The 23,182-nt window shown below is 45.4% G+C and overlaps 1 protein-coding gene across 1 annotated transcript in view; it reads right to left on the bottom strand.

The window, feature by feature from the left end:
• Positions 1 to 23,182, bottom strand: part of ZFAT (zinc finger and AT-hook domain containing) — a 159,278-nt gene that overhangs the window by 110,734 nt on the left and 25,362 nt on the right. The window contains exons 2-5 of the mRNA XM_018554003.1: positions 20,080 to 20,187; positions 16,975 to 17,136; positions 5,441 to 5,698; positions 2,163 to 2,333 (exon numbers count right to left, since the gene is read on the bottom strand). Of these exons, the coding sequence (XP_018409505.1) occupies positions 2,163 to 2,333; positions 5,441 to 5,698; positions 16,975 to 17,136; positions 20,080 to 20,131 (643 nt within the window). The 5' untranslated portion in view covers positions 20,132 to 20,187. The remainder of the gene's footprint in view (positions 1 to 2,162; positions 2,334 to 5,440; positions 5,699 to 16,974; positions 17,137 to 20,079; positions 20,188 to 23,182) is intronic.

Raw genomic sequence — 23,182 nt, 5'->3', positions numbered from 1 at the left:
AAAAAAAAAAAAAAAAAAGATTGGCTTTACTTCTCTTTTAAGGCACTTACAGGGTTCCACCCCTCCCTTCAGCGATTCCCAGACTTTCCTGCTCCTTTCTGGAGCCGGGACCACAATAAAATGTTGTCAGGATGAAAAGCATACCCTGATGTGAGCTACAGATTGTGAACCCAGAAGCACTCAGCTTTGAGCACTTCCAGGTTAAGAGCTGTCAAAATCCCAGCTGCAAAGCCGGGTAAACAGTGAATGAAGCACAGTCTGTGCTCGATCAGCTGGAGCAGAAGGCAGGGGAGGCATTAGGGGTCTTAAAGTCCCTGGAAGTCTCCATATAGAGTACCTGTCACCCGCCCAATGATATCACATGGGGGGGGGGGGGCTTGTTAGCCCTCTATGCAATAGCAAAAACGGTAAAGGAGGTGGGGGAAATCACTTAGCCTCATAGTTCGAGCCGACCTGTGACAATGACACTGTCACATGTCGGCTCAATAGATCGGGAGGTGAGCAAACACATACCGTCACTCGCTCCCTCCCTGCAGGGATTCCCCCCTCCCCTGTCCGATCCTCCAGCGCTGACCAGCGGAACGGATGGGGGAGGGGCAGGTACAGCTGGCTCTGCCTCTAGATAGGCAGAGCCAGGTGTCAATCACGCAGCTGGGTGGATCTCGACAGTAATGTCGGGATCCGTCCCGGCTGCGGCGGTCTCAGCAACAGCTTGCGGTATACTGAGCTTTGGGTCACGGGAGAATGCTGGTTTGTGTCCTCCCATGAACGTTAGGAGAACTATGGGGAAAAGCACTAAAAAAAAAGAAAAAAGTTTTATTATATATATGAAAAAGCACCCCTGCAACCCCAAATAACGATTACACAGCACATAGTCTGTATCATCTCCCATGCTGAAAAGGGGGAAACTATTCTAGATCCATCATTTACAGGTGACCCTAAACTGATGGGCTGTAAAGCCATTTAAAGCATTGTCTATTGATCATTTTGGTATCTTCATTTTATGTTGCAAATATTGTGCAACATAAACATTTGAAACCACCTTCTTTTTAGGCTAGGCTCGCACCTAAGCAACACCTCACCGTGCGGTAATCGTGCACAATTACACGCGGCCAGGAGTCGCCTAGGTGTGAACCAATCACGCTGTGGGTGCCAGTATTTTCTAGTGGCACCCTCAGTCGCGCCGGGCGGATTGCACGGCTTCCCTAAAAACAGCTGCGCATCGTGTATCGCAAAAAAAAAAAAAAAAAGGAACTTGTACCTTTTTTCTTCGATTGCCGCGCGTATGTCACCTCATTGAAATCAATCGCTGCCTGCATTGTGCAGGACCGCACGATCCCAGGTCCTGGGTGTCGAGCAGGTGTGAACCTAGACTTATCCCACATGGCCTCTGCTTTCATAAAATGTATAATGTTTTAATGGTCATTTTTGTTGCAGCCCTTGGGGCCCCTGCAGGCATGCAATGTGTCTCAAGTCTATGATTCCTGAAGCTTGTCCCCAGTCCCCAACAACTCCTATAGCATATTTGTAAGTCTCTGACCATCTCTTGTAGCAAGCCCGTCGTTTTTCACCATAACCTGTGTGCAGTCTCTTACAACTTTATGTAGCATTAAGGTGCGCATACACCTTACAATTATCTGCAGATTTTCTGTGGTCAGATGGAAAAAGTGTAGGTGGAAGGTGTATGGCCAGATTTACATATACTGAATATGTGTGGTCCTTTGATGATGGTAGGAGCCACACCTGGGGCCTCCAATATTATGAAAGTTGAGCACCACTGCTGTAGAGAGATGCTTTAACATTGGAGAGTGACTTTCCCATTGAGTTGCAGACATACAGCAACATTTTAGAGAGAGGATTTTAGCAAGCTAGCACGGTTGAGTTTATGCAAAGTAAGGAAAGCCCCTTCCAGACAGAGAGGTACGGAGAACCATGCGCCTTTTCCCATTAATACAGCACACTAGGCATCGTACCCCTGCTGGTAGAATGAGACAGCCGTGTTTAAACTGGATACGAAGGTAATCTGTCTGACATCACGAAAACCTGTAATATATTCAGTGCTTCTCAATATACAGGCTTCCTTAGCAATGTGTTGAGATAAGTAAATTGTTGCCAGCTCTCTAAAGCTTTATCTCTGGAAAGTCATGACACAGACAGGGTACCTGGAATAGCCTCGTGCGCAGTTAAAAGAACACGGATGATGGGATTTACTCCTTGGCTCTTCTCAGCTTCTTTCGACTGTAGTGTCTTTTCTGTTTTCTGGATTCGTGAACGCTTCGGCTGCTTCTCCTTTTCATAATCTGGCAGGATAAACTTCCCATCAAAGTCATTACCTAAGCAAAGCATGTGCAGCAATTAACCCCCAACATTTTAAAAGCAACACTTTAATAAATAGCTCATTAAAAGTTATTCCAATTGTTGTATTAGTGATTTAGCCCTTGCTGAGACCTCTATGCCTGGCCTGTATACGCAGATATCATTACTGCAGACAATCCCTATCAGATAGCTGAACTCACCAAATACCTTTTTCATCAACGAAGCTCTTTATTGAATGCAGCAGGTTACAACAGACAGCAGGATACAGCAGATGATTGAACAGGCGGTATTTGCAGGTCAAAGATAGTAATGTTTCCCCCATGCGAGCAGATTACCATGTGGCCATGAGATGCAGCCATTTTAGATGCCATAATAATTACTTGAACAAGAAAGGGGAAATACATAACACACACAAGGGGAGGGAACACAGTAAAGACGGTGCAATTACCCCAATGACCAGAAGATGGCAGTATCTTATCCAGCTATACGAGTGCCAATGAACAATGGCTTAAAGTGACATTAAACCCTCAGATTTTTTAACATAAAACAATACTGTAATGTGTGCCTTACTGTAATCCATGGTTGTGTCCATTATCTTTGCTGCTCTTCCTTTTAAATCTGTATTTGTTCTCATGCTGGGCAGAACTTCTGTTTTGCAGCAGACTGCCTTGTCTCTGAAATGGATACATGGTGTCTGTGTGTAGGGTCACAACCTGAGCTAGCACTACAGGAAGAGGCACTCAGCTGCAAAGGGAAGTTCTCCCCAAGCATGAGAAGACATGAGGATTTAGAAGAAAGAACAGCAAAGAGAAGGGAAACAACCATGGATTACAGTAAGGCGCACATTACAGTATTGGTTTATGTTAAAAAATCTGAGGGTTTAATGTCACTTTAAGGAAAATTAACTATGTAATTCTCACTCCACATTAATATAAATATCATCCATGTCTATGCGTTGTGTCATGTTTTATACAATAACTAACAGCACAAAGTAAAATGAAAAAGCATTTTTTTCTGTAATACTCGCCTTCTATCTGTAATCCCTTTCCACAACTAGATGTCACCAGGCTTCCAAGTTGAATGACGGCCAGTGTCATTCAACCCATTTTCTCAGAGCGCACACAGTCAAGGATATGTATAGGTCTGCTTACTATCCTAAAATGGAGATTCAACTGCTTGTTGTTATGGTTTCTGATGGATGCAAGACATTTAGATGCCTTCCGCTTTAGGGAGGCATTGCTGAGCTTCGCACTTAAACGGTCTTGCTATACGCTCTCAGCATTACAATACGGAACTGCTCCACAGCGGTCACATGCTATACAAGTAAATCTAAGCCTGGATTGTTATCTGAATTTCAATGTGATGCTGTTCATTTCACTTCAAAGCTTTAGGACTCTTTTCTCAGGTCAGATATCCGTAAGGTCATTAAAGCAATTATGCAAAAAGTGCAGCAATGTTTAAAACAATTATATTAGTAAAAACAACATCGTTGGACTCACAACACCAGCAATAAAAGAGCTTATATGGTAGACGCCTTTATCGGGAAGTGTTTGGCCGGCCAGCAATCCCGATCCCATGATGTTCACATGGTAGCGTCACCACTCACTCCGCAGTCTTCCCAACATGCCTCCGCCACTGGCACCTTTACAAAAGTGCAGATTCCCCTTCAAAGTGGTGGCTTAAGGTGACTACAAGGCTTTACAGTAGACAGCAGTCCTAAGTGTTACTGTCAGGAACAGAGGCTGCCAGGCCTTGAACCGGAGTCTCCCACGCACTGTACCATGACTTATCAGGTTTGTCACCTTGGACTTTGCTTCTGGACTTGAATCTGCTATAGTCCTGCATGCTGAGCTTCTCAACAAGCTTCACCTGATCCTGATCTTGTGGCCAGGGTACTTAGCTTTCTATTTAAAAGTCCACCGTTTCCTGTTTCTTCGCCAGATTATTGGGCTCCACACCTAATCCAGTCTGCTGCCTTGTGCTACCTCATTTACTACTAGGAATCGGAATCGGCTTTGGCTCGTGACCCGACTACGAACTCTTCTCCTGTGACGACCCCGGCTTGTGACCCTGACTAGGAAACTCTTCTCCTGCATTGACCTTGGTGGAGTTAACAATTCATCAGAAGCCATGAATGACCATTTTCAATTTCAGATTTCCAAAATAAAACTTTTACTATTTGTTTTTTTATTTTTTGCGGCTTGTGTTGGTAAATGCAGCGACTGGTTTTAGGCTGCAATTTTTACACAGTTTAGTTAGGTTTTCCAGTGCTGACTAAATCTGTGACATCAGGTTCTGAATTCTCCCAGGTTATTTTAGATTGCAAGGATTAGAGGAAACTTATGTAAGATGGCAGCAGCTGACAGAAAGGTAGTGGTGATGGTGATGATAATGGTGGTGGTGGTGGTGATGATGATAATGGTGGTGGTGATGATGATGATGATGATAATGGTGGTGGTAGAAGTGATGATGATAATGGTGGTGGTGGTGTGGGGCTTAGGTTAAAGCATCAGGGAAAAAGCCAGGTGTAATTCCTGTCCCAGTATTGCAAACATGGTATTGCAAACATGGTGTTGCACAGCAGGGTGTAGGGCAGGGGTAGCCAAACTCCGGCCCTCCAGCTGTGGTGAAACTACAAATCCCATGATGCATCTCTCTCCGGGAGTCATGTCTGTGGCTGTGAAAATCTTGCAATGCCTCATGAGATTTGTAGTTCCCCCACAGCTGGAGGGCCGGAGTCTGGCTACCCCTGGTGTAGGGTATATACAGTACACCAGAAAGCCCTACAGTACCACTCCATCCTACACACAAGGCAGTTATTAATACATCATCATTCAGCTATAGCTACATTCATGACTGATTCTCTTCCCCACTTTTCTGCAACGCCTGCTAGTTGGGTTTTTATTACCTCCTAAATTAAACTTCAGGTATAGATGTTCTTTATTTGATAAACGCTGCCAAATATTGACACAAATATATTGGAGTTCTGACAATAAGGCGTCTAGCTACAGAGATATTAACAGTTCACACCGACATAACCTCAGCAGATGGTAAAAGTACAAAGCGGTGATGAAATGAGAATCCGGTGGTTTTATTAACATGTTTTGCATTCACTTTGTCTCACCTTGAGTGACATCCTCGTCGTCATTGCACACAATGATGCAGATGTGTTTTTTCAGTTGTCGGACGTTGGAGAAGGTGCGGCTGCATTTTCGACACTCCAGGTTCTCTGGTATCGGCTCGGAAGAGAGCCAGCCATCCTCGGTTTCCGCTTGGCCATCATGGGCAAAGTTTCCATTGTTCTCTGTGGGCTCTTCTTCGGTTATAGACTTCTTGGTGGAGCCTTTCGGTCGCCCCCTCTTTCTTTTCACAACACACAAATCTATAGGTGATACAAACATAATCTTCACTTACTGCATTAAGGAATAACATGAAGTCCCGGACCTTCATCAGACTCATATGACAAAGGACGTAAAGCACAAGAACACCACAAAAGTGGCATTAAAACATTGTCTTTGGATGTAAGGGCCCAGTCACACCATATCCAGTGCATCCCGGTGCAGTTTGTGCCCGGAACACATTGGATCGCATACATGAAGCTGGACCACGTTCTGGGCACTGCAGACACCCCCTCCGGCAGTGCAAATCGACCGCACCGGAACACAAAGTACAGGACTGCCCTCTGTTTCAGTGCAATCTGAAGAAATAGTGCATGCAGCTAGTCCGAGTAGGGACGGACAGAGGAGGAGGAACAAGGAGGGGGGAGGAACAGAGCGGACAGAGGAGGAGGAACAGAGCGGACAAAGCGGGCAGAGGAGGAGGAATGGGGCAGCAGTGAAGGTACGAGGGGGGGGGCAGCGGGGGAATGCAGAGTCACCACAGTCTCTTCTCCCCGCTGGTGCCGGCTGCAGTGCTCTGTGTCCCCGCCGCCTCTGCCGATACAGGCGGGGAGAGCAGCGGGGATTGAAAGGGGCACAGACGGCAGCAGCCAGCACCAGCAAGGAGGAGCAGAGTTGACTGCGGGGGATACAACTAATCGAAAATCAACTAATTGTTATTGAGAATCATTGACGATTCTCATTATCGATAATAATCGATTTTTATTGATTAGTTATTTCAGCCCTACTCTAAATTACTATTGTTGAATTGAATGGAAGCAAATATAATCTTCATATACCTGGCAGCTGTGACTCTTAGTATATCTAACCCCAAGATCAAAAATGTAATATATCTTCTGTATTCTGTGTATCCTGCCATGTCCCCATACAGCCCTGCCCCATTGATTGACAGGCCTCCCAGCTCTGCAGCTGCATCAAGCCAGTACAGTTGTGGAGTTGCATTCATGTTAATGCCGATCTAAAATGACTTCAGGCAATGTTACAATAGCAAATTAAATGTGTACGTACAGAAAACACGCCATCATTGCATACTGCACACACCATCATTGCATACTGCACACACCATCATTGCATACTCCATACAGCCCTGCCCCATTGATTGACAGGCCTCCCAGCTCTGCAGCTGCATCAAGCCAGTACAGTTGTGGAGTTGCATTCATGTTAATGCCGATCTAAAATGACTTCAGGCAATGTTACAATAGCAAATTAAATGTGTACGTACAGAAAACACGCCATCATTGCATACTGCACACACCATCATTGCATACTGCACACACCATCATTGCATACTGCACACACCATCATTGCATACTGCACACCTGCTGTAAGATAGAATTACAGCGAGGGATATTTTATAAACACAGCTAAACTTCTGTTGGCAGCGAACACTGAGCAATAGGCTGTGCAGCAAAGCGACAAATGGTAATTATCTCATTTTCTTTACAAGGGTGGGAGGTTTTACATATAGACTCGTGAATATGATTACCGTAACCGTTGTTCCACTTCCAGCAAATCTGATCAGTGAGTGTTAACGTTTAAACGTTAACGTTAACGTTTAAAAAAAAAAAAAAGTGTTTGTAGTTTCCCGCTATTACATATGTATGGAGAAGTGCTTACTCAAAGCCCATCTTCGGGGGGGGGGAATTAAAAATAAAATACTACCCTTGCAGTGGGGTTACCCCTCTCATATGGATACAGCCACTAAGGCAGGGGTGGGCAACTCTGGCTCTCTAGCTTCTGTGGAACTACAGGTGCCATGGGGCATTGCAAGATTGACAGTTCCAGGCATGACTCCCAGAAGCAGAGGCCTGTTAGGGTTTATGGTCGGAGTTGCACTAGAGGAAGACTGTACACATCTGCATATAAAACTAGGATAGGGTAAAGGACATCTTCGGTCAAATACTAAAAATAAATCTGTATTTCTATATTTAATTGCCATAAGTTCTATCCCGCTCCTCATAACCAGATCCATGTAGAAGTTTGTAAACTTGCATATTGAAGATCCCCATAGGATCTACTTCCTCAATGCACTGACACCATTTCACTCAGCCCTGTGAATATGCACTTACTTGTGTCACCACTTTATATATGCCTGCTGTCTGAACTACAACTTCACATCTATCCAATGCGGGAGTGCATGCGATCCAGCATTGCATGTTGCAATGTTAAGTGCACTGCAGTACCATTATTTCTTAAAGTGACATTAAAGGCAATTTTTTTTCACCCCAACGTTAATGAAAGCACTTACCTTAAATTATGTCTTTTAATCCGATCTTCTTCTTCTTTCCTGTAGTTTTCAGACTTCTCTCCAGCGTTGACTCCTCTGAGCTTGCTGGCACTTCCTGTCCCATGGTGTCTGCATGCGGGTACACGCGTCCATAGACTTACCTTGTGTCTTTCCTCGCGTCCCAGCCAAAAATGTGAACTGCGCATGCGCCCGCCCCAAGATGCTTTGCGGCAGCCCGTGCAGTTTCATATTTTCGGACGGGAGAGCGCATGGAACACACAGGTAAGTTTAAACCCCTGTTAAAGCATTTTGTTTTTTAAACTTTTTGCATACATCTCCGGCTTGCTAGCAGTAGATATATGCAAAAAAAAGCTGAGGGTTTAGAAACCCTTTAATGGCACCTAAACACACCTAGCTATCACATGTGCGTGATATCACACCATATCACATGGTAAACGTTTACCATGTGATGTAATGCAATTTTAAAAAAAAAAGGTGCTTGCACGTCTTTTAGTGCGATTTAGCAGCAGCAGGCAGCTAACGAGGGTTTAAAGTCTGAAGCAAACGAGGGGCTAACATCTGAACAATGTAACATTATCATTGCTTGCTGGAAGCAATGCATGATGGAAATGTAGTCTTCTGAAATGGAGATTGCATCACATCAAGCAGCAGGGAAAGAGATGCAAAGCACACTGGGAATTCAGGAAGTGATGGGCAGACGGAAGGCGGCGCTCACTACATAAAAGGGATTTTTTTCCCAAGTAAGCTTTGATTGCATCATCAACAGCAACTCTACTATGTATTCCTATTACGATGCTGATGTCATAACAGGAGAGGATATGGTGTGACTTCTTATGCATGCAAAAATGTGAAATCAGGATTTGATTTTTAATAGCAGGTGAAATAATCCGATATCTCAGACTGCGTGCTCAATGCAAACACATTATAGATTCGCCATCATCTGTTTTGTTTCTCCCACATACGGTAGTCAGGAGTGAAGAGTAAGATCCATTAGAGATTGCAAAGATTCTGCAAGACACACGAGGCTCCAATCTTGCGTCCTATCTCTCACACACAATTGCAGTCCCCCTGACCGATAACATTGCTGTCACTGATGGAGGCGAGGGTTAATAACGACAGAGAGTGCTAGTCTTTATTAACGTTCACCTGCAGAAAAAGATTAATGTATACCAAGCCATGATCCATGTAGCCTATTTATTACTGTCTGCACCACCGCTGGCTACGGGGGATTTCAACCGTCTGTACCATTTGGCTTTCTATAGAGATCAGACAACGGGCTGAAAAATGCGAACGGATCTAGTGAACCTGAGAAATTTAAAGGGGAACTGTGGTTTGGGCCAATTTGAACAAAAGCCGAGCTCCAGGCATATAATAACGCGCTTCTGTATTCATTACATTCTTAAAGGAGGATTATGGGATAAGTGACACACACTCATCCTAATAGTTAGAGGCGACGTGTGGCACTGCAGCTGCCGGTTCTATAGATTGAGAACTGAGCAATCGCATACCGCTGCTCGCTCAGTTCACGGTCTTCTCCATGCAGAGAGAGGTGACGGTCAGTGACCGCTCCCTGCAGGGAATCCCCCCTCCCCTCTCAGTTCTTCCAGTGCTGATTGGAGGGACGGACAGTGGAGGGGGTGGGCACATCTGGCTCTGGTTTTACAAAAGCAGAGCCCGCTTTCAATCAGGCAACAGGGTGGATCCCAACAATATTGTCGGGATCTGTCCCGGCTGGAGTGCGGCTCTGCGCAGTCAGCATATAGCGGGCAGTTGCCCGCTATATGCTGAGTTTTTTAGTAAATGTCCTCCTGTGACCATAAAGAGAACAAGGCAAAAAAAAGGTCTGGCCATAGTTCTCTTTTTAATGTAAACAATGCAATGTAAGTAGCTGAATTTGTGTAGTTCCTGTACAGCAGAGCTTAGCTTGGAAAAGGGGGAAGCAGCACAGGCAGCCAAATGGTTGTGCTGCTGTTCAAGAAGCATTTTGATAGGAAGATGGCTCACTGTGATATAGCAATGAGCCATCACTACAACGGTAGCTGCCTACTATAATTTAGGTCAAAAACTAAAAATAAATCTGTATTTCTATATTGAATTTCCATGTTCTCTCCCGCTCCTCATAACCAGATCCATCTAGAAGGTTGTAAACGTACTTTTTGAAGATACCCATAGGATGGACTTCCTCAATGCACCTACACCATTTCACTCCAGTCCTCTGAACTACAATGCAGCGCCAGAACAAAAAATGTTGCATTATCATTGCTTGCTGGAAGCAATGCGTGATGGGCTGAGTGATATAGAGATGTGCTTACTACTACAAAAGCAGCCGCCTTCTATAACAACTGGGAGTCTGTTTACCTGCCAGCGCTGCCGTTGACGTACTAGTTACATTAGCAACAGAGAAAGGGTTAAATGGATGGTGCCGTTTATCAATGGTCCCTTTAAGAAAGCAACCATCACTGGTATTACATTAGCACGGATCCATATTTGCCTCATAAAAAAGAAAATACATTAAATTGTCCTAACCATACTAAAGAAAGGACACGTACAACACCAACATACATTCCTTTTAAAAGGCATGGGCGTCTTCAGCGAGAACATACAGTATGTTACTGTAAAGGTTATCTGGAAGCAATTTCCGACGAGACACATTTACACCCATGGTAAGTGAACAGACAGAGTGTGGGGTGCGATTACACCCTGTCATGAGTTCTTTAATGTGTTATAATACAATTGTGAACTTGCAATGATATGATCGCTATAAAAAGGAGAGCCTGCGTGTATAATAAGAAATTAGAACTGCCGTAATGTACATGCTTAATTATAAACTAGGCAGAGAAACAAGGTTCGAAAAATAAGAAAAAGTGTATCCAAACCCATGAACAAAACTTTAAGGGCCGGTTCACACCATAACGAGTGCGTTCCAGAGCGTTCGGCCTCTGGAACGCAACCCGGGCGGCTCACTTTGTTTTGGGGCGGCAGGGGGTGTGGCGGTGCACTGAATTCAATGGCACCGCAGCCACGCCACCCTGCCCGCAGTTCCATTGCCGCCACCCGAACGCGTGCACATTAGTATCTGCGTTCCGGTCCAGCGCAATCTTCTAATATGCTGCATGCACTATTTTGGCAGATCGCACTGGACCGGAACGCAGGCAATAATGTGCCACGCGTTCAGGTGATCGCACTTCGGGCGGGGGACGTGGCTGCGGTGCCATTGACTTCAATGCACCGCCACGCCCCCTCCCGCCACAAAACAAAGTGAGCCGGCCGGGTTGCGTTCCAGACGCCAAACGCTCTGAATGCATTCTTTATGGTGTGAATCGGCCCTAAAAGAGAACTATAGCCAAAGCTTTATTTTTTGGGGCTATAGTTCTCTTTAAGGTCACAGGATTATATGTACGAATGTATTCCTGCAGCCAAGTCAGCACATAGCTACTGCCTGCTATATGCTGACAGTGCAAAGTCATGCTGCAGCCGGGAAGGATGCTGACAATATTATCAGGATCCACCCTGCTGCATGATTAACAGGTGAGTCTGCCTCTCTAGAGCCATAGCCAGCTGTGCCCGCCCCCTCTCCTGTCTGTCCCTCCCCTGAGCACTGGAGGAAGAGAGAGAGGGAGGGGGGGGGGGGATCACTGACTGACACCACTCTCTGCGGGGAGAAGCCGCGAGCTGTGCGTTCAGCTGTTTGTGAACGGCTCAGTTCTCGATCCATAAAGCCGCTATGTGCCAGCTGCAGTGCCACGATCCGACTCAGAAACTATTGGAAAGAGTATATTTTACTCTGCCAATAGAACACACTGTTCCCCATGGTCCCTGTGTGTTGTAAAGTAGCCAACACTGCAAGCTCGCTCCCCAGATGGACTACAATCTCAATACAAATTGGTAAATTAAGCATGAGATTGTAGTCAATCACAGAAGCGAGCTTGGAGTGGTGACTACTTTACAACACACACAGGGACCATGGGGAACAGAAGTGTCCACCCTCCAGAAGGAAGGACAGTGTCGGCACCAATTCAGAGATGATTGGGGGATCTACAGCCGAGTGACACACAAATGAGATACATTGCTGTTAATAGTTGAGGTACTTGAATGTATTTTTAAGATTTAACTCCTGAGTTTTGTGTCACTTTAAGTGCAAACCCAACTATTTGCTGCATTTCAAAGACCTGCTGGAGTCATAGGAGATGATCGCTGCGTGGGGGCCACCAGTATAAAACAATTATCTTTACACATCTGATGTATGAGGCTGTATGGGTATCTTTTCTTCCAAGACCCGGGGGAGACAGGAGGAAAGCGATTACGGCTCGTGGCATTCATAGTGCACTAGGAAAATGTACAACGCTAAAGTGAAAATCCTATTTTGATTAAGTTACATTCATACCTGCATACCAATTGGGCTTAAAAATTCAATAGAACTAAATAAAAGACTGCTTAGCTTTGCGTTGTTTATCAACCGGACAGGACAGACTCTCTTTTATTTTAGCAGGCAGATAAGAGAATGTATTTTTTCAGTAGCTGTTATTGGAGAGGACAGGATGCCTCCGGGCTCAGATGCAGTCCCCCCGGAGAAGTCACAACAGGCCATACTTTGCTGTGTGCGGGTCTAGCAGTGGTATGATCTGCGGGGCTTTGAGGGCCGGCGTCTGACAGTTCATCTGAAAGGTCCCTCCAGCTGCCTGTGAGGTCATTAGCGGTGATCTGTCATGGAAGCCCAGCACAATGCTCAGTGTCAATCACTGGCTCTCCAGCCGATCAGGAAAAGTGTTCGGAATATAAAGCTTGCAGTTAATTGTCTGCAGAGTCCGGTCTATGCTAATAAAATTACAAAAACATAGCTACGGGCATACTGCTTCTAAAACTGCAGGCCGGGCACACAAAACCCCCCAAAAAACAAATATACACTCCTGGGGTCTATTTATAGATAATTCACACAACTTTCCCCCAAGATTTACACTTTTTTTTTTCTAATTGGATTCAAATGGAGAAGTGTGTAAATCCTAGGTGAAAACAGTGTGAATCTTGGATGAAACATTTAGGTATAGACCCAAAGTGTGTAGATGTGCATCATAAATAAAGCATTTTTGATAAAATACATACATTTTAGAAAAATATATGTGCAGGAATTGTTTATGGGATATCCTGTACAAATTTTATAATTGTCCCTCCTGTGTTTAATCTGGCATTTAAAGTCGACCAGAAATTGACCAATTAGTCTGACCTGCCCCCTCCCGCTGGTGGCCTGACCTGATCCAATCAGCCTCCCCCGCTGGTGGCCTGATCTGCACCCTCCTACTCTTAGTCTGACCCGATTGGCCTCCTCCTGCTCTTGGTCTGATCTGATTTGCCCTTTCTGCCCCGACCTGCCCGCTCCTGCTTATGGACCTCACTAAGGGCCCACTTACACTGTTGCATTTTATTGCATACATTGCAAAGTGGTAAAATACATGACCAACTACCCCATGTGTCTTGTTTTGTTTTAGCGCATAAGGAGGCCCATAGAAGTCAATCAGAATGCATCAAAATGCATGTTATATGTCTGAACCCACAAAAAAAGCAAACCTCTATGCACACGCATTAGATCTAAATGGGCCCTCTAAGATCCTTAATCTGTGCCTGCATGTTTTACTGATGCTGCCGTTATACTTTACAGTACAGGATAGAATTATGGAGATACCAATGCCAACTTGGTTTTCAAAAGTGCAATCTCCGTGCCATAATCCTTACCCCTTGCATTGCTACATAATCAGTCACTGAGCAGATTGGTTTGCTTCAAAGCTATGAGGGTGAATTAAGCATTTCTCCACCAGCGTCGTTAATTAAAAACGGAACGTCATCTGTGGTTATGTTAAATGAATGGTGCTGTCTTTCCGGCTTATTAAAAGCTCACGGCTCCTCAGCGACCTTGTAATCAATCCAAACCCCCGGGTAACCCGGCAATTAGCGTGAATGTGACTCCAGACATCAAAAGGCCTCAGCTCCCACCCAGGGATTCCATTATAAATGGCTTTTGCCTATTCCCTCTGCTGACGGTCACCTGATCGCTTAAGGGCCCCAAAAAGAGCAACAAGATTGCAGAATAGGGACCTACAAATACTGGCACACAGGAGGCATTTCTTACCCTTTTAAAAGTAATAATAATAAAAAAAAATACATTTTAAATCTATTTTAAAAAAACCAAAAGAAAGTTAATAGGGCATCTAGCATGCGGCCACAAGAGGGCCGTTCAGTGTACCGGGACTTACGCACAACCCTGAACTCTGACCCTCTGAGTTTGGGGCTGTGACTAATTTCCAGTATGCATGTAAACGGTGAGATTTGTGCACATACCTGTACAGTCACGGCAGCCAATATTCCAGCACAACACAACAAAGCCGTATGGCTATTTGCTGCACAGCTCTACCTGCTCTCTCAGTGAGACAAATCTTCCACAGTCTCCGCCTCTCTGCTGCAATGGTTCTTTCAGTCTCTAAGTCAGACTTCCACTCTCTACCACTACAACACTTACTCCCATTCATTCTGCTCAGATAGAGACAACCTCTCTCAACAGTGTTAAGGTGCCCACACATTGTAAGGTGTATGGGCACCTTAATACTGTCACTCAGACCAGACAGTGACCTGATTCGGCCTTCTGTCCATTGCAGGCTTGACGGGCATGGCCACACTATCCCACTTCATCTGTATCTATGGAGGGAGCCTTGGTTTTTACTAAGCTGCTCTCTTGACTTGGACTACAAACACATCTCCCTCTCTTTATCGCCATTCAGGCAGTGGGAACCCAGTATTTCCTGTTCAGGGGGCTGCTTACCTGTGCCTGCTCAATATGACCGCACCCTCACAATGTACGTCGTGCGGTTTGAGTCACGCGATATCACGCAAAACACAGATTCGCTTTGAAGTCAATGGAGGCTGTTCACACCTTTGCGGTTTGTCACGCGACCAAAATCGCCTGTCGCGCGAAAAGGTGCAGGTGCTATTTTCGGGTGCTTTTCGCACGGTTTGGGTCCCATAGACATCTCTATGCATTGAAAAACGTGCGACAACAGCGCGGTTTACAATGCACAGTCGCGCAATCGAAAACGAGTGGCAACCACACAAAAACAGCTCAGCATCTGTATCACCTAGGTGTGAACCTATCCTGAAGCTTAATATCAGTTTGTCCTGATGTAATCGTTTCAGTTCCATCTAAAATAAGTGGGCGGTAATATGCAAATACTGTTAATTATGCCAGCCTTAGCTCCACACAGCTTCCTCCCATGGGTAATTGCTCCGACTCTCCCTCGGTTCAGCGTACTTCTTCTTACTCTTACTTAGTAGGATGCTGACAGTTAAGCTGGCCATACCTTGGTCAAATTTCAAAAAACATGCAGTGTGTGGCCCCGTTTGGACCACCCATTGGAAAACCTTTGACTTTTGTAGAAGGAGCCTCTACATAGCATTTCAACCGAACAAGCTCTTGGTAAGCCAATTATAGCGGTGGGTGGGCCGCTGGCGGTGACTGAGGACTCCCCTTTTGCCTGCAGCAGAAAACACTTTCCATTAACTCCAGCTACGCTAACCCAGTGGGGAAGATTGCCCCATCCATACTGTTAGCATAGGTGGTGTTAATGGAAAGTGTTTGCAGCTGCAGCTTAGTGACAGCAGGCAAAAGAAGAGTTATCAGTAACCGCCAGGGGCCCACCCACTGCTATAATTTGCTTCGCAAGTGCCTGTCCGCGTACCCTGCGTAAAGACTCAAGGAAAATGTAGTTCTGCAGATGCCTGGATGTGATGTGACATAAGTGCACCGTAGAACCTACTTATCACGGGCGAGGGTCAAAAGTCATCTCTACCAGAGAGTTATGGTGTCACTGGCCATAAAATTGACCACTGCTGCAATGTCGGCAAGGTAGGGGGGAATGTTAAGTTATGAATCTACACCACAGTGACAGGAGAAGGGTGGGAAACTAAAAAAGATCATGTCTGATAATGAGCTTTTAATTTAGGAATACAGTGGTATCATCTCCCTGCCCCAAACTGCTGATTGGACAATAAAGGTGCAGCAACAGACTGATATCTCGTCTTCCCTTCAATGGTTAGTTAAAATTAGGGATGCACCGATACTAGTATTGGTATCGATACCGAGTATTTGGGAGAATACTTGTACTCTGCCAAATACTCTGATACGTACCCCTGATCCCGGACCTTTGCAGTGCTGCAAAGGAACATGGAGACAGACTGACCGGGAAGCCAGCTTCGCATCCAAACAGCATGGAGCTGGCATCCTGGCCAATCAGGACGCCAGGTGGCAGGTAATGACCTGCCTCCCAGGTTCCTGATTGGCCAGAAAGCCAGCATGATGCTGAATGGCTGGGAAGCCGGCTTCCCAGCCAATCGGCATTGAGCCGGCCAAACAGCATTGAGCCAGCTTCCCAGGCCATCAGAAGCCAGGCGGTGGGTAATGACATGCCTCCTGGCTTCCTGGTTGCCCGGAAAGCGGGGTCCATGCTAGCAGAAGTACCGGACATATAAATATAGATACTCATACTCGATAACCGAAAAAATGGTATTGGTGCATCCCTAGTTAAAATAGTCACAAGAGGTGACAGGTTCGCTTTACAGTGGCATTAAATATGAGCTTGATGAACACGCTGTAGGGTCCATTTAACGTTCAGGAAGCCAGACTACCAATACTCCGCACGATTTTTCAGTTGGCCAACACAGCCACCCCAATAGTTTTCTTTAAATTATTTTCTAAGAAAGAGGCTCTATAAAGCCGGAACATTTTCACAAACATTGTACCTTCCGTAACTGAAACAAATCACAGAGCTGAAATGCTTTCATGAAAGTTTGATAAGTTCTACAAACAGCGGGAGTCTGACGAGCATCTCTGACAAAACTCTCACCAAACCGCCGGACACAAGAGGATTCCATTAGCCTCATCCATTATTCCCTTTCATAGCTGCAGCCGGCTTGTTAATCGCAGAAGGGGGACGCCTCTTAAAATGTACCGAAATAAAACGGTCAACGCACCTTCTGTGTTCCTCCCGGAGGGCACGAGCGGTCGGAGGGGGATGATGATGTGATCGGCACTCAGGCCTTCATTGGAATGATTCTCCGTCACGTGCAGCAGCAGCTCCGAATGGCTGGGAGAGAACAAGTTACACAGTTTACACATGTAGATCGAGCTCGCACCTACAAGACAAAAGTAGAAACAAAACGGCAAAGTAAAATATTCTGACGGACGTACATTATTCTTAACATAAATCTCCAGACAAATAGCTAACACCTGACTTTTTTAACCACTTCCCACCGACAATCAACTATCACCAACATAATGACCCTTGCTGAGACTACGGTAAGAAATGACAGCCCCTTTCAGAGCCAGCAGCCAAGACTTGGCGTGGCTACACGCTCACATTCTGAGCGGTCACTGACGGGCTCCCCGTGGACAATCGGGAACAACATTTTAGGGATGCATCGATACTTTGAGTACCAATGCCGATACTTGAAATTTTCACGAGAACTACCCGGGTTGCAGCGGTTGCAGCTGGGACCCGGCTCTGGCACTCCACCACTGTCCTGAAATCATTAGTCTGTATTGTTTTAGAAAAACTGTAACATGACAATAAACAAAAATGTATCAGTACTTGTAATTGTGAAAATGCCCCGATTTTTAAAGGCCGATACCAGCCCTTTAAATTTTCAAACAGCAGCGGCCGTCCGAGTTCCCACGCTGGTGGGGACCTCGGCACCCTGCTGGTGACCTGCAGATAGAGAACCGGACAGGCACTGCCATGGACAGCTATCTCCTCCTACTCCTTCCCGGCACAGCCATGGATATCCCCGGGGGCGGAACTACCTCCCCAGGGCTAGAAGCTGGGGGTTCCCGCCGCACACTGATGGGGGTACTGAGACGGTACGGCTGGACTGGGCGTGGGGGAGGCCGGGTTCCGATATTGCCAGTGAGGTGAAGTGCCCGCAGAGCCACTGCAGATGCGCATGTCGCACGGGTGAGATCGACACGCAGCCTGGTGAGAGCAATTCTGCCTGAGGGACATGTGTTCTGCTTTGGGATCATGTATCCTGTTTTGTGGACATGTATTCTCAGAATACATGTCCCCAAAGCAGTATACTATTCTGCCTTAGGGACATCCGTATTTAGCCCGGGTGAGAAACTGCCCTAAAATCATTAGTATGTTTTAGAAAAAAATGTCACATGTTCCTGTAAGAAAAAGTATTGGTAATTGGTATCGGCGAGTACCTGAGGACAAGTACTTGTACTTGGTCTTAAAAAAAGTGGTATTGGGACATTAAATAATATGTATACATATTATTTGCATAAGCAAATTAATCATAGAGTTAGTGTTAAATTAACCAATGCATGCTGTCGCTGCTAAACTGGGCCTCAATATCTAGGCATCAATGACCTCTCATCACGAAAGGGTTATGCAAGACAACTAGGTCTTGTCCCTTCCCCAGTATGTCATTGAAAAGGAAAAGCTGCAAACTTATGAGCACACTCCTCTGTTCTCCCTTACTATTTTTTCAAGATTCCTGTAATATAAGACCTACCCCGAAAATAAGAACTAGTTTGGTGGTAGCATGTGAGGGGGAACTTCAAAAGCAGGAGAGATGATATCAGCCTGCAGGGACATACTGTATTAAGGGGATGACAGGAGACTCCATCTGGCCAGCTCAGTGACAGGGAGCTCTCCAGTACCATACTTCACCAACTGCTGTCCCCCTGAAGGCACTGTTTAATGTAATGGCACGGTACTTTAATGTGTACCTGTAAATGGTACCGTACTTTACCGCGCTGTCCACTGTCTGATGTCCCCTCTGCTGCACCGCTGGTACCACTGTCCCTGATGGCAACGGAGGCCGGCGCTGTAGAGAGCAAGGCGGCGGAGGGAGCAGAGTTGCATTAGCCGATACTTCCTCTATAGCGCCGGTTAATAACTTTGAACATAACTTTGGATTGTTGTACATTTTGTTGCACATAAAAAAAAAAAAATAAGACATCCCCTGAAAATAGGACCTAGTGTGTTTTTTTGCGGCAAAAAAAAAATAAGACAGTGTCTTAAATTTCGGGGAAACACTGTATATGAATAGTTTTAGGATTGCCTCCATTTTTACTGTTTGCCTGAACTAGAAATGTGAGTAGAAGTCTCCCCGAAAAGAGGTGAAATGCACCTTTTGATAGTCGACACCAGAAAGAGTGTCCCTTTGGAAGATATACCTCAGTCTACATCCCATTGACTATGATAAAATTTTGGTTTTCTGCTCACTTTTTTTGTCTTGATGAAACTGGTCACCATGACAAGTTGCGATGGTTAATTACCCCAAGATGGCTGGGAAGACTCCCACTGGTATTTTTAGTCCATACAAACAGGAAAAAGTTTAGGTGTGGAATATCTAAACTCTGTTACTTTGCCAACCTTTATAAACATGACCCAGTTGCTGTAATTAGGGATGCACCGATACCAATACTAGTATCGGTGCCGATACCGAGTATTTGGGTGAGTACTCTTACTCGCCCAAATGCTCTGATACTTACCTGATACTTACTGATGCAGTGCCGACGGAGCATGGAGCCTGCTTCCTTTCTAATGAGGATGACCCGCCTCCCTGATTGGCTAGGAAGCCGGCTTCACTTGTTGCTAGGCAGCCTGGCTTCCTAACCAATCAGTAAGCCAGACGGCACATCATGGTTGGGCAGCAAGCCAGGCTGCCTAGAACAAGTAAAGTTGGCTTCCTAGTCAATCAGGCAGCTGGGTCATGACGTGCCGCCCGGCTTCCTAAATGGCAAGGAAGCCAGCTCGACTTGTTGCTAGGCAGCCTGGCTTCCTGCCCGATCAGTCAAGTCACCTCATGACTCGCCGCCCGGATTCCTGATTGGTCAGGAAGCCAGGCAGCCTCGGTAAGTGAAGCTGGTGTTCTTTCACTAGAACACCAGCTTCACAGGCAATCAGAAAACCGGGTGACGGGTCATGATCCGCCACCCGACTTCCTGATAATCGGGGTACATCGCACCGGTACTCGGCATTGGCAAGTATCGAAAAAACGGTATCAGTGCTGTAATACGAGTTATTAAGCAGGAGGGCTTTGTTATTTTTCGGCAAAATGGCGCAGTACCTTCATTTGGTCTGGAGATGTCATTGTTGCAGCTGTTCTCTACCGAATGCATTTGGCCGACAACTACACCACTCCATAGACACCAGCGGAAACATCAATACGAGTGATCTGTAAAATTAAACATAGTATACCAAATATGCAAGCAAGAACAACAATCCTGAGTTCAAAAAGTGATGTCATAGGGCCCTAGGTATCATTGCTATTAATCCCTGGTTGCTGTGGGTAATAAATGCAGTGGCTGTTTGATGGCATCAGCTAACGACAATGTATTTTAGAACAGCACGTCTCAATTGTGGTCCACAGACTTGGCTATATTGGGTGGTCAATGGAAACACAACTTTAAACCCTGCTTTGGTGTCAATTGGTGTGGTAGGGCTCTAAAACCATTCCCCAATTGGCACATTGATATAATCCTAAAAGCATTGGGCCATGAAAATAATGCAGAATAAGAGAGTGGTGGCCTCCAGGAAGAGGTAAGAACCAGGCAGGAGTGAGAATTAGGGTATGTGGTAGAAGATTTGAAGCAGATGGCAACCGACACAGTATTAACCCACAATTATGTGCTGTCGGCGTTAGACATGCCCATAGGTTTTACCCAACAGGGAAACCTTAAAACCTGATATTGTCCCTCATTTGGCAATGTCCATTCTTACCACCCTGAACATGTTCTAGCCCAGCAGTATGAAATGTTTGTCCCTGGTGAATATTGTTTTCCATATTGTCATCATAAAGTCAATTTTTCATCATAAAGTCATGACTTTCTGCATCGCAGAATCAGTGTATTATCTGTGAACAATAACCTGGGCTTTTCACATTCAGGCCAAAGCAACACGATTGCTTTGATCCTCCCATCTGCGTGAGCATATACAGTAAAAAAATATGAAGACACCCCTTTAAATTATTGAATTCAGATGTTTCCAGCGACGGACAGTGGTAATGACGCACACTTCCTTGTGACAACAGTTTGGGGAATGTAATTTTCTGATTTAGCATGATTGTACCCCTGTGCAGCCAGCATGCCATGCCAGCTCCATAAACACATGATTTTGATGGGTTTGGTGAGAAGGAACTTGACAGGCCTGAACAAAGCCTTGACCTCAACCCTACTGAACACCTTTGGAATAAACTGGAACACCAACTTGGAGCCAGGTCCTCGGCTCCAACATAAGTATCTGATCTCACAACTGTTCTTTTGGTTGAATAAGCACAAATACCAACAGACACACTCCACAAATCTTGTGGAAAGCCCAGAAGGGTGGAGGCAGGAGGGGTCAAAACAATATAAATGCCCATGGTTTTGGAATGAGATATCCAACAAACTCATAGTTGTGATGGTCAGGTTTCTATAAATTTCTGGTCATAAAATGTACTTATCTTAACTTTGCATACATAGTAGGGATGCACCGATACCTTATTTTTACAGTATCAAGTGCGAGTACCGCTATTGACTGACACCGGTACTTCTGGTAGCATGGAGCTGGCTTCCAGGGCAATCAGGATGGAGCCAGCTTCCCAGCCAATCAGGAAGCCGGGTGGTGGGTAATTGCTTCCTGATTGCCCGGGAAGCTGGCTCCATGCTGATTGGCCGGTAAGCCGGCTTCCCAGCTAATCAGGAAGCCGGGAGGCGGGTCATTACCCGCCGTCGGGCTTCCTAATTGGCCGGGAAGCTGGCTCCATGCTGATTAGCTGGGAAGCCGGCTTACCGGCCAATCAGCATGGAGCCAGCTTCCCAGCCAATCAGGAAGCCGGGTGGTGGGTAATTACCTGCTGCCCGGTTTCCCGATTGGCCGGCTACATGTTTCTTCGTGCCACTGCCGGTCAGAGGAAATCTCCCTCTGACCCCAAGTTCTGGTATTCGAAGGATCGGAGCATACTTGTACTCACCCAAATATTCAGTATCGGCACTGATATCGATACTAGTATTGATGTTGGGGCATCCCTAATTCCTGGTGCTCCGTTCAGCACTGGAAGCTGAAGCAAATGCCTGGTAGTTCTTAACATGGATATGAGTAGTTTATGTAAGGGTTTCCCTTCGCTCACATCCGCTGAACAAAGCAGCCAGTGGATGAAAAGAAGGCAAGTAAACTGTGCTGGGATGGGGTGGATTAAAGCAGAGCATAAAAAAAATGTTAGGTGGGAAAGCATTGAGGTTTACTTTACTATCTGCTACCTCAAAGGTAAGATTCCAAGAATAGAGCCGGCTGCCAGAATAATGTGCGCATGTGCAGTAGTAACAACATCAGTGGCCACCCAATGGGCAAACAGATTAGATGTTGGGCCAGAAGAAGCAGAGGAAAAGCTGGTGGAAGAGTGGCAAAGGAGAGCATAGAGCTATCAGCACTGGAGGAGGACAAACTCTGCATCCTTGCACATTATGACAACAGATCTCATGACTATTCCCCTTACATTTCTCTTTTAACCCCTTAATGACCAAGGCCTTTTTTTTTTTTTGCACCCATGTTATAATCCACCTAATTTTAGGCCTGAAACTACTTCAAACCCCCAAACAATATATATTTTCTGAAAGCCAAGACCCTGTAGAATAAAATGGCAGCAGTTGCAAATTGTTATGTCGCATGATGTTAGCGCAACGTATTGTCAAACCCAAAAATGTTGTGAAATATGCACCTAAATACAATAAAATAATAATTTTTTAAAAACAAAGTATAAAACATGGAGGTTACAACGAGTAAATAGATACCCAATATGCCCAGGTTAACAATTGTGTGCGTTTGTGAAACGGCGAAAAAATTCAGTGCCCCAAAAAGTTCATAGACAGCGCTTTAAAAGCCACCACAGGTCATCAGTTTAGAGATACAGTATGTGTAAATATGTTGTCCGTAGTTATTGCTCTCACTCTGGCATGCACGGCGATGCCCAACATGTGTAGCGCGATAATTTTTGTACGTAGGCGCACCCAACGCGTGTTTGCGTAAAGACGCGCATGCTCCCAGGGGCGGGGAACTTGAAAAAAACATTTGTTTAAATTATTTTACATTTATGTAATTTAATATTTTTTTAAAGTTATTTTTTTAATACTTGAAATACTATCACATAGGGGGGCCAATATGCTACCACAAGTCCCCTATGTAATAGCATATTG

This window comes from Nanorana parkeri, unplaced genomic scaffold, assembly GCF_000935625.1.
Source record: "Nanorana parkeri isolate BGI_ZX_2015 unplaced genomic scaffold, ASM93562v1 scaffold138, whole genome shotgun sequence".
Classification (NCBI taxonomy): domain Eukaryota; kingdom Metazoa; phylum Chordata; class Amphibia; order Anura; family Dicroglossidae; genus Nanorana; species Nanorana parkeri.
The sequence above is the reverse complement of the archived record's forward strand: the minus strand, read 5'-3'. Positions and strand labels throughout refer to the sequence as shown.